Source organism: Platalea leucorodia, assembly GCF_965183815.1.
Source record: "Platalea leucorodia genome assembly, chromosome: 2".
NCBI lineage: Eukaryota > Metazoa > Chordata > Aves > Pelecaniformes > Threskiornithidae > Platalea > Platalea leucorodia.
In genome coordinates, this window is record NC_138824.1 from 17,686,522 (window position 1) to 17,699,577 (window position 13,056).

Consider the following 13,056-nt stretch of genomic DNA (forward strand, 5'->3'; position numbering starts at 1 on the left):
GCTAATTGCACTACAATCAATTCTTTGCCAGCTCAGAGTCACTGAGGACTTTCACACTGCAGACGTGAGAGCAATTTCCGAGCGAAACTTCACTTGTGACAGCAGCAGGAAACTGCAGCTCAGGGACTGGCAATTAGCTTCCTAAAATCCCCATTTTTTTCAATTTAAGCTGAGCAGAGGACTGAATTTGTATATTAATTATAAAACTTGACTTGATTTCTTTCAGAGCGATTTTAAATACAGAATATCATTAACAAAGCAAACAAACAACACATATTATTCTTCTATTATCAGCAATGCAGAGACTCTTATACATACCCATGTGTCCACAGGTATCTGGATTCTCCAGTCATCACCAATAAACTGCATCGGGGCAGCATAATTGCCACTGTATGGCCATCAGGGTGTTTGAAATCCATCACAATCTAAAAAGAAACAAAACCAGCCACCACAAATGAGCATGATTTACAGAGCTTCATATACATGCCAGGCATTCTTAAGTCCTTGCTTTGTTTGCCTCTTCAATGTGTTCATCAGAATATTGCCATGAAACAGCTACGACTTCCTAGGGATGCAAAAACCTCTACGTTTCTGTCCTTAAGATTTCTCCCTTTCAGCACTGTGTTCAAAAATCTGAGGCACTCACAAATATATGTGCATATACAGATTATTAAAATACTAAAAATATATACAAATATACATATATTTGTGGATTTTCTTTTCTTTTCACAGTAATAGTTTTCTTTGTGAGAACACAGTAGCACCGTTTAATCTCTGTGTGTACCCGTGAGGCGGGAAAGGATTACTACCCCTCAACTAAAGGCAACTGCGTAAGAGGAAGAGAGGGCTCATTTGCTGTAACTCAGGCATCTCAAAGTTAGGTACCTGGGCTAAGGCAGTCAGCTGCTGTCTTTTTGTGAAGTCTATGCAGAGAGACAAGTATCTCCACAGAGTGATTCATCCTAGTCTAAAATGTAGAGCTAGGTGATGTGGAATGACCCTATGCCCTCTGGAAATGCCTATCCATTCACAGCAGATTGAGCTGAGACAATTAACTCAAGAGTTGGATACATAACATTTAGATAACCAGTATTAGGTGAGAGAAATAATTTCCAACCGGCCCACATTCTTGGAGGTTTGCAGCACAACAAGCACATGCAGTCTCCCAAGATCCTGACTAACATGCCAACTACCCGACCATCCTTTTATTATTTGCCACCTGGCTTCTAGCCATGGCAATATATTGAGGTAACGCTTTCAGCTTTATTCCAATTTCACAGCCCAGATGGCAGTGCTACATTTTGCTTCTGCTTGGGCCAGGAATGTTATCCTTTTACATTTCCCAAATGAGAGAAACTCTTGCTGTGGAAAATAAGGAGCAAGTCGTTTAAGCAAGCCAAACGAGTTACAGAAGACTTACCAAAAAAGAAAAGTGGTCAAAAACTATTCAAGTCAGTGGTTCCAGCTACACTGGAGAATTAGCACCATGAAAGTGCTGCCACCTGATTTGTAACCTAGTAAGTATACAATTTAAAAGCAGACTTACTACAGTATGCCAGATCGAAACAAATTAAGCAGTTCTGCTTCTGCATACAGATGCGTTTAACAAAGAGAAAACAGTGGTGCAATGATCAGTCATTCAGCACAAAAAAAATGGCAAGACAGACTGAATAAGCAAGACTTTTAAACACTACAAATTACCACTCAGAACATTTACTATGTAATGCTGTGCACACTGGAGCAAACTACAATGGCATTTACATTTTTAGGGAAAAAATTATTTACGCTGTAGTACCACCCACATAGAGTGACACAGCTTCTCCTGTCGAGCTATCTAAATTTAAGCCAAGAAATGACGAAGGTGACAAACAGTGGGGCTGAAAGGGGAAGAGAAATATGGGGGAACAGGAATAAAGCCTACCTATAAGCTCTGATTAATGATTATGAAACACTTCAATAGCTACACAAATAGATGAATGGCAGCCACTTGCTAATATACTCCTTCCCTTGCACTTAGCAATTTCTTCAAAGAAGCATGGGGTGAAGGAGAAAACACAGTGGCTTCACAGATCTGATGGTGAGGCCGTCCCATAAAGCACGACTAGGTGCAAGCCTCTGTAAAAAGATGTAGCTATCTGGCAAGGCAAAGAAACCAGAAGATGACTAATCAGGACCAGCAAGTAAGCAAAGGAAAAGCACAAAAAGAAAAGAAGTGGGAAGTGATGTGGTTGGATGAAATGGGTGAGATGATATTTCAGTCTGTCTTTTGCCATCTGGTTTACTGCTGTTGGGGGACAGGTGTGAGGGGACAAGATAGAGACTGGGTTCTTCAGAAGTATGGCAGAAGAAACCGATCATGAGACTGTCCAGATACCTTCCTGGAGGCTCAGTGACCCTGCTGTCCCTCTTTCTGTATCAGTAGTAGCTACAAAGCCCCATTCTTGGAGCTGATGTTCAAGAACAGCACTTTCTCAAAGAGTCAATGATTGCCAGCTCTCTGGGGGCTACTACACTTCCAGTTCCTATCTCGCTCCTGGCCCTGGAAGAGGACCTCATTCCCTTTCACTTCTCTGCATGCCAGACTGGGGCACTCTGTGTGAAGCAGTGGGAAACAGTTCCTCCAGCCCCCTGCCTTCTCTGCTGCTTTACCTTGTGCATCTCCAGTTCCTTTTCCCGCACCAACTGCATGGCTCCCCAGAGTCTCTTAGCAGAAGATGCTCTGCAAACCCTGTCCTGTTAACAACTGTGCATCCAAAATAGCAGAGGTTCAGAGCACTCTATAACAGATAGCACACTGGGAATGAGAGGCCACAAAACTATCCCTGGTAGCTGGATTTTCCAGCAGAAGTAGCATGTCCTCCTGGCTGAATTTCAGCTACGCTAAGCCAACAAGAAATATGTCAAACAAATTTCTGATGGTGCAGAATTTGAGGCTGAAAAGCAGGAGATTACCTATTGTATGTAACATCTGGCAAGTCTAGTCCTCACCAGCACAGGATCCCAGCTCTGTCCCTGCTCCCTGCTTTTCTGTGGAGGAAAAACTTCTGCATTATCATCTCACGCTGTGTGGCTGCTCCCCTTCTAAATGAATATCATCCTTACAACAAGCAGTGATGATTTGAGGAGGAAAATACAAATAAAGGATTCATTTACTTGCAAATGGGCAATGACATTAAGTAATAAGCAGTAACTGAAAGAGTCAAAAATCCAAATCCAAAACTGACTTTTGCTTATGAAGCAGAGATCCTCAGCTAGAATATATTAAAGTTTTGCACTGTTTCTGTTAACAACAAATTTGACATTGCAATACAGACAAAGAATCAAATTTAAGGAATCCACTGTGAACATCTGAAGAAAATTTGTGCAATTCCTATGCTTCATTCATTTATCTAGAATAACTGTACCTGAACACTTAAAAAAACAAGCAACAGTATTTCTTCTATTCTTTGTCTACAGTACAGTAAAGAATATTTGACCCAGAAGGATTTTTGAAGAACTCTGTTCTTATCTCTGAAAAGCCTATTACTGACTGAAGTAGATAACATTCCCACACTGCTATATGTGTCTTTATCCTGGCAGAACCTTCTAAATTGTCACTGTCACACACACACACACACACACACACACACACACACACAAGATTAACGCATTTGGTCCTCTTTTTAATTTACTAAGGACTCACAATCAATAAAGCAACTCTGCCACTGCTGAATCAATCTGCTTCATGACAGCTTTGCTCCACAGGAGCTATTTCCAATTACTATTTTCGTTTTTACCTATTTTCTTTTTTCTCTTAGGTGGCAGAGTCAATAAAGATCAAATTTCCAGCTAGCCCATGGTGCATCATCCAGGGATTACATTAAAAAATAAAAATAGCGGATGCTTTGATCTTATACAACTTTTACCTTCTTTCTTTGCACTACGGAAAAATTATGTTTCTACATATACAGCAAAAATCTTGAAAGAAACAAACAGCTAATAATACCTACTTGTGGATTTAAATATCTTGTCATGATGCCAGGTTATTTAAGAAAGAGTGCTCATGACAAAGGAGCACATGAAGCATAAACAGCTTTCAAGGATGGCTGAACATCAAAGCAAAGTGACACCCACATCACGAACATTGTTCCTGTGGCACAAAATACAACAAAATGCAAAAACCAGAAAAGAATCCAGCTTAAAAGAAGAAGGGAAGAAAGTATGGGGTTTTTTAATTCCTCAGGGAGTGAGAAGTCTGCACCACCTTCCAGTGCAGTGGTACCGAACTTCATGAAAGAGCAGGAGGATGGAGGTGAATGACTGGTCTATCAAATAAGTAACGATCCAAAGATGAAACAGAAATAATGCAACAGGGCTATAAGGACAATGTCGATAAGGATTTCACGGGTACAGTGTGGAACAGCAACACTATTTTTCTAAGCTTTGTCTCTGAGGCAATTTGTATTTGATGTTAATAGACTACCTTAGACAAAACATACTCTAAAGCTAAAAAAAGTACAATGTGGAACGTTTCTCAAGTCTCTGACGTTATTTACTGAATTTTCAGAGAGCAAAGACACATTATCAGCCTACATAGCAGTTTCCCACATGTAAAACAGATGAAAAAGAATGTCTACTTCAAAGACAGCTGAGAGGTTTAAAGCCCACACATGGAGCTTGAACAACACAGTAGGGCTCTACGCAGAGACAAGAGCCTGCTGGCTTACACAGAACTGAGGCAATCAATCAGTAATACACAGTGCCTTTCACTGCAAAAACCATGCTAAATTCCAAAATTTGGAATTCAGAAAAATGCTGAATTTCACGGGGAAAGAGAATGGGATTATCTTCTCCAAATAAACCATGTCACAGGACATTTATCTTATGTAACCTATGCTGATATTTACATCCTGTATCATGGTCTCTAGTCATGCTTCAGACAATGAGTGCAACGTTGACAATCATGACGATGAAATATTTCAGTACTGCCTATCTCAAAAATCTCTCAACACACACACAGGCCTAGCCCATATCAGATTTATGCCAAAGCATACCATCTCTTGCTAAGCCTGCTTATCTACTGAGGCACTATGGTGATACTGGTCAGATGCTTAATATACTTACTAGGTTTTCTTTCTTCAAAAATTGTATTCAATTTTCCATCCATGCAATGCATTACTATCTCCCTGAATTTTCTGCGTCATTTTAAGTATCTATATATTTCTTCCTCTTAATTGACATCTAGCATATGAATGTTTAAAAACTATTTCAATATACAGACAACTTCATTCTTTTCTCTCTGAGGTCTCACCTTGTTATGATTTTCTTGGTAACCCCAAGGAGGAGAGTGTATCCACTGAACAGCATACCAGTAGCTCTCCTAGCTATTACGTATGCCATTGACTCCATGATACAAATTCTCTTCTTGTCTGTACTGTTTACAAGATTCAGGTAGTGCACAAGAAGAGGAAAACTACTGCAATTTCCAAGCTAACTCCTGTTGGATGGAGGAGTTTCCAATCCTTTGCAGGCCTTGTCAAGCTAGCTGGAATATACACCACGATCCTTTTGTGCCTGTGAATGCATCTCTTGAGGTTCACCAACTCAGAGATATTAGAAATGTTTCAACCAGTACAACACTGACCAGTAGAGCCAAGATATTCCATTAACTCCTCTACTGTGCCTCATCACTGATCATTGCCACTGTAGAATAACTGCAGTGCTGAAATTTAGCCACTCTGGGTACACCTACATTTCTAAACAAAAGATGATACAAAATGTTAATAAACATCTACAAATTTCAAAATAGCCTTCATAACTAATAGCCCAAAGCTCTAATCCCACAGCGTGCAGTTATGTGCATACCACCTCCTCAGAGGCCACGTGGGCCACCAGCACTCACCCCTCTCCTGGCAATGGGGGCACCCCTGCTCTCACACACCCCCTGTGAGATGTGGGTGCTCCCCACGCACACACCAGTGACAAAAGCCCCCCAGGGTCACACACAGGCACCCCAGGTGTGGGTCCCCACTGCAGCACCCTGTGCTGTCACCCCACAAGCTGGATGCCGGCTCCTCGTGGTGTCCAACGGGGCGGCTGCTCTGCGCAGCCTCAGCAGAGGCTGGGATGCTGGTGGTATTTCTGGCAGCATCACACCAACTTTTGACCACTGCAGTTCCCACCCTATGGTCTCTCCCTGCTGCTACAAATTTTTATGCTTCACTCATACGTCTTCTCAGGCTGACCCTTCTTTGTTTCAAAAGCCTCTTTGTAAATCCAAGGTTACTGTTCAATCTTGCTGATTGAACAGACAGACTAAAAGAAGAACACAACAAACCTAATCTATTAAAGACTACCCATCAAATATGCCAGTTCCTACTAACTCTAAAAGTATCAAATTTCTTTTGTATGTCAGGCCATTACCTGTGGCCTTTGCACCTTCTCAGATCATTACCTCTGTTAAAACTCAATGTTGAATATCAGACTCTTACATAAAAGACTTTCAATCCCTACAGTAAAAAGCAATAGTTGCATTACCACTGCTTCCCTCTCTCTGTCACCACACATATAAATTTCTCCTTTCCGGAAAAAGCTATCTAACTCCAGCATATGACCTTGATGCCCTTCTGTGAATCCAGAGACAAAGACTCAAGCAAGTTCTCAACAACATCCAACTTATTCAATTTCGCTAACATTCTATTTTCATCCTTTAATAAATAGCCTCCCTAGCTCTTAGCTTAAACTCTTTTAGGACACAGAAAGCAAGAAGCTAATGCTGTTAGTCTTCATTTAATTTCTTTTATTGACTTAGCCTTCTCTGCAATATTTTCCATTCTTTCAGTCATATGTCTTCTCTCACATCCATGTGTGCTACTACACTGATGTATAGGGAATTGCATCCACCTACACCAGGGCAGAATGTGCCCCAAGTGTACGAAATCACTCATTTTCCTTTTCGAAGGAAAGGAAATTTCCAAGATTTTGTATCATCACTTGCTCTCTAATGGAGTACAGTTCAATGGAAGAGAACAAGAGGACTCCTATACATCCTGATGCTAGTGGTCTCCAGAGGGCTCAATCTGTTCAAGATATAATGCCCAGACACCACAAGAAAGCAGTTCTGCATCATCAAATACATCTCCTCAGACTTGCACTTAATGTATTACTCTATGTTCTGAAAGTAAATAATCCTTATTTACATGTTCAATGCTGAACCAAACGTCTACCAAGAAACCACAGTACAAGTCCTTACAACACAGATGCAGCTATTCTGTAATGAGTACAACTTTATATGCAAGCATGACGACATTTACAGGAGTCTAGCGTGCACATCTGTGTACATGGTGCTGTGGCATTATCTGTAATCCTTTCACACATTAAAAACTTGCAAGTTCTCAAGAGATTTTCAGTATCTAAGTAGAAAAGGAAACACTTCAGGGTTCAAAAAGAGCATATCACCTTTGTAAAACACTGATCATTTACGAATATCTGTGGAAACACACTATAATCAGCAATTTCCATGTTACCACAGTTGCAAATACATGTAGCAGGACTCTCTTCACCCATAATTTTATTCCCATGCCACCCTACCTGTACATTTATCATCTTGTCATCGATCCTTATAACCTTTAACTGCAAGTTTTCTACAAAAGAAGCAGTGTAAGGGACTGTGAACAGGGCCTCCACATAACATAAATCATAACTGATACAGGACAAACCAGGCCTTGGCTCAGTAATACTGCCAAATGTGGAAGAAGAAACAGCTACAGTAACGAGAGAGTCATTTCCAGGAAAGAGGACCTGAAATACTTACATTCAGGGTGGTACATTCATACCATGTACTAGTGTGCCTCCGCTGACGTATAATAGTCCAAGTCCTTACAGGTTCAGGGTATTTCAACGCATGGGTAAAACAGGCTGCATGTTTACCATCTGTATAGTGGAAAAGCGTCTTCCCTCACTCTCCACAAACATCAGGATTGTTCATCAGACCTTACTCTCCTCTGCAGGTCTCAGCTTTCTGCTTGTAATGCCATAGTACAAGAATCCAAGCTAACTATAAGTCATAGGGTGAAATAGTCATTCAGTTCAAGATTAAGACATCTATATTTAGGCATAGATTTTTAAAAATCCTACTAGGGAACTTCAACCTGTGAAACCAGACACTAGATGTCTAGTTCAGCATGAGCTTAATCACCCCTTAGGCTGGACTGACTCAATCCCCATTGATTACAGAGGAGCTCAGGCATGCAGTGCACACATACACACCTACTTGTAAACACTAAAATCTAACTGTCTTAATCCTGGACTGAATACCACTGACAGCAAGTTATTTAATAAGGCACCCAAGTGTGGATTCAGCAGATGCCTCAACTCTGTTTAAAACAGTCCTGCCCTAATTAAAACCTCTATTATCACAATAATCTTGCCCCCTACATACTAAGAAAGTAGTATGGAAATAGTTCAGTGCTGAGTACCTGCAATTCAAAAGGATGAAATGATGAGTTTACTCAGCCTGAGTTTGAAACAAAGGTCAACTAGCCCTTCTCACAACTCCATCTAACAACTGTCCCAGAGACCATTAAAATAGCAGAGAATTGCCACAATACAAGACATGCAAACTGTGCCTTCCCAAACTAATTCTTGCATCATACCTCAAAAGAGCTGACAAGACATAGTTTTTAATCTATTGCTATAGAAACTACCATATGGCCTGTTTCTTAATCCTCTACATCTTCACTGTAAAAGGGAAATCTACTAAGGAACAAAGATCTGGCCATGAATTTACAGAAGTGGCTTAAAGACATAAAGAAAAGTCATTCCTTAGCAGTCAAAAGCATATAACTCTCAAAAGAAAAATAAATAACGAAAGTCATCTTCTCGGTTAATGATGTCTCCTAGGGCCATAAAGTATAATTCAAAACACAGCATGACACAGAAAGACTTCTTCAAAATCATTTGAAGAAAACTGTTTTATCAATTCACACAATTGCTATGTTTCACCCCACAGAAGTATCACACATCTGAAATACACATATTATTTTAAAGCAGGTAAAACAATCAAAAGGGAAAAAACACATTTTGATGCTTACATAGACGGTATTCCAACACTGCTGATTTTCATCACAAGCACCGTCATCTCTTTCTTCTCTCATTCCCTTCATCTGCTTCGTTAGCCCAATGAGTGTCTTCACATAATGCAGCCAAAAGTTATACAGAAGGGCTCTAACAGGGCCTCAGCATCTGGCCCTGAATGTACAATGGTTTGCATGAACATGCACTGCAGAGAGATGTATGCAGTAACAGAGGAAGAGAAGGAGGAGGAACAAGAACACCTCACAGGGAACCGTGAGGTGTCCAGTTTTCCCTGCTTTCAGCTGCACCATCAACCTTAGTTCCTTCCAACCATTATTCTGCTGCCCCAGCAAACAGACCAGAGCTTCACCCGCGCTGCCCCTGCACTGCACCAAGAGGCTGCCTGCCTACTTTCTTCTCTGGTAAGAGCACACACCTCTCCCTTCCTTGATTCAGAATCTTTCTGTCAAGCGTATCAGCCTCACAGGTGTGGCAGCTCTGGCTCCAGCACACTTTTAACCACTGTCAATTGCCAGTTCCTCAATGAAAATTTCCAGAGTCAACTCTACTGAAACAAGAGCTCTGTAGAGAAATTCCTCCTGAAACACTCAACACAGCTGGAAAGAAAAACAGAAACAGAACATTGCAGTATGCACAATGCTCAATTTGTAACGATAGTATAAATGCAGACAGACTTCAAACCCCATTTGCTACACTTACTGGTATTCTAGAAGTCCAGTTCAAAGCCAAGAGAGACAACACACCACAGCAGGAGCTTAACCTGTTAAGCTTGTTTCTTTGCTTATAGACTATTTGTGATGATTATTATTGACTGACTGCTTGCCATTTCTACATGAAATTTGCCACAGTCTTAAAATAGGCTCCCATGCCAATAGAGATGACATCACTGGCTAATGAAATTAGATTTCTTTATTGAATTCCAGAACTGAAGTACGGCTGAAATGCAACAGCTAAAGATAACGACTTTTTAATGCCCTAGAGTTCAGCCTGTTTGCTGTTAATTTGTGGCAGACACCAGGATTCCATTTCATGCATCAAGTACCGATCTTCTAAAAATAACATGGGGAATAGAAATAACTTCCACTGATAAACCTCTTGCAGAAATTAAAAATTATTTTAAAAATAAAGAAATTAGTAACTACTCAAACAACAGTACAGAGGTTTCTATAAAAAAATACTGAACTATACTTCAAGAATGACAATCCAAAACCTGACTCAAAAATAATTTCAGCTGTAAAAATATTAATTGAAATGTAAATTTAAATGCTCTATTAGTTTTCTTCTATTACAATGATTACATTTTTCACAGGAATAAATAGCAACTTCGTATTTAGACAGTTAATTCATCCCACCAGCACTGAAAAGTAGTTCATGTATCATCGTGAAGGGTACATGGGGGGAGTGAGGCGGAACAAGACGGGGGGAAAAAAAAAAAAAGGTTTAGTTTAAAAAGAGCAATATCATGCATCATAATTAATTTTTTTCAAGATTTTTATCTATCTACATATTTCCTACCACATGAAAACCAGTTCGAAATCTCTAGCAATAGCAAGACACTTTTTAGACAGTACATTTGTTTCCACTGAAAAATTCAATATCTGTATTTGTGTGTCACAGTAAAGCTGTAACAGCCAGACATCTGAGAATTGGAAATGAAATGATGCTACCTCAGCATATAAAATAAGCACACTACAGAAACAGCAAATAGCCTGGAGACAACAGGTTCTGTTAAAACAGAATCAAGTTGGTAAAGGAATTATGCAGAAGTTTTCACTCATTATTTAGCAGCTGTGACCACAGTCAGAAAATCGTAAGACCTACTGCAGACTTCAAACATTTTAGAAGGTGTTTCACTCACAGTAAGGTTTTGGTATGACTGTGAGAAAACTAACTGGAACTATATATTAGTAGTGACTATAGGTAGTCAGGCACTGGCACAGGCTGCCCAGGGAAGTGGTTGAGCCCCCATCCCTGGAGGTATTTAAAGGACGGGCAGATGTGGTGCTGGAGGACATGGTTTAGTGGTGGACTAACAGCTTTATGGAAAGGCATGGTAGATGACAAATTTCCTTCTTCTGTAGAGAGGAAGGAAGGCTGGTATGAATCCAACAAAAGAGAGACAGGAGACAAAACTCTGCAGAGCTATTTCCCCAGTATTGGCCCATGGTAGTAAATGCTAGACCTCAGAGACTCACCACAGGGATAACTCATAGAAAGAGGCACCTGGAGACTGTAATGTCTCACCAAGATGAAAGGGAAGGAGGAAGAAGAAAAAAAAAAAAAAAAAAGAATATTTTTACATACAAAACGTTAAAATACAGGCTCTGTCATAGCTTAGCTTTGATTTTGTTCCTCCCAAGTAGCTGAGGAGGCAGCGGAGAAGGTAAAATCTCCATGCTGCTGTCTTGTTTCTCAAGAAATTACTGCCACACAGCTTCTACAGAAATAATGCGAGTATCATTGTTCTAGGGCAATTCTGTCCTAATGCTCTTCTTGTAGCATCTCAGCGCAAATCAAGATTGGTTAGCAGATTCCTACAGTACCTGGGAAACAAATGCTTGTCTGCATTAGTTATTATTAGGTATTGCAGGACAGGTTCCCTGTGAACAATCTACATGAAAGCTGGGCTTTCAAGATCCTTACAAAGGTTAAAATAATTCATCAGGTGGAAACATCAGCAGATATAACACATTGATATCTGTGAACAGAATCCTGTATGCAAATGGGGAAGAGACATCCAGCACAGAAATAAAAACTCAGAACAGTATGTTTACTGAATATTCACCTTTCCCAAAAAAGACAGTAAGATTATTATAAATATTCCCATGGAGGGCTGCAGGCTTTATTGCTTATTTCAGGGGGCACAATTCTACGTTCAATTACTTCAACAGAAAGTTCTCCCTTGATTTTGATGGGTCTTTTATCTGATCCAAGCTCAAGTACATTATGGTATGACATGGACAGAAAGAAACACACAGGGCATATTTATACAGTGTAAATGCAAGCAGGAGAGACAGGTTTATAAAGCCTGATGCATTTCACTTGTGGTGCTCAGGACACCTTTCACATGGAGAAGCTCTTCAGTTGTTTTCAAAAAATGAAACACCACTTTAAATGGAAAAACCCAACTAAATTTGGCATACAATTATAAATACAGTCCCTCTGGGTTTCCAGCTAAATGATACAGAAGCCACTGCAAATCACTATTCTTCAAGAACTGATAAAATCCATGACTATAAGAAGGGTACAGCTCAAGAAACCTGTCTTACAGATCTGAAAAGCACACTATTGAGCTTCAGGAATCCCACCAGACTCACTGGAACAAACTTCTGAACTCAGCATTAGGTTGCAGTGATTAAAATTCTTCCATTTGGGTCAAGAGACATTTTGGTTCTGCCAATCCAATCTCTTTAAATATTGATCACTATTACTACTATTTCACCTACTACAATCATGCTGCTATCATGGAGGAAAACTGGTGGAATAGTCACTACCAGAATAATTCCTTAAAAAGGTAAGATGCTTTCTCCCTTCCCTTAAAAGAAAAATAAAGCAATGCAAATGTAAACAGTAAATTAAACTGAATCAGGAACTAACCAAGATAAGCAAAATAACAGTGGGACCACGAAGTTAACACAACAATATCCAGTCCCACCTACCTTGTTAAAGCTCATACAAGACATGACACAGGTGCTAACGGTCAAAGGCTGGGTACAATCTAGACTTCCTAAAGGCTTCGGATAAAATCTCTCAAGGAGTTATTACAGAAACAGCTGCTGCTATAGCAGCTACAGATTTCTGTTTGTTAACCAAGACAGATTAGAAATAGATCAACAGATAAGAAGCAAAAGTGCAGGAAAAAATGGTCAATTATCAGCCTAAGAGATGAGTAATAGCAGTGTACCTCGTTCTATAAGCTCTAGGACAACCATCGGTCATACACCTTTCAAAAGATCCGATGGAGTTTTTCTTTGTAACATT

The 13,056-nt window shown here is 40.0% G+C and overlaps 1 protein-coding gene across 1 annotated transcript in view; it reads right to left on the minus strand.

Moving 5' to 3' along the window:
• Nucleotides 1-13,056, minus strand: part of ALKBH8 (alkB homolog 8, tRNA methyltransferase) — a 57,693-nt gene that overhangs the window by 16,233 nt on the left and 28,404 nt on the right. Inside the window, exon 8 of the mRNA XM_082337601.1 lies at nt 319-425. Coding sequence (XP_082193727.1) covers nt 319-425 — 107 coding nt within the window. The remainder of the gene's footprint in view (nt 1-318; nt 426-13,056) is intronic.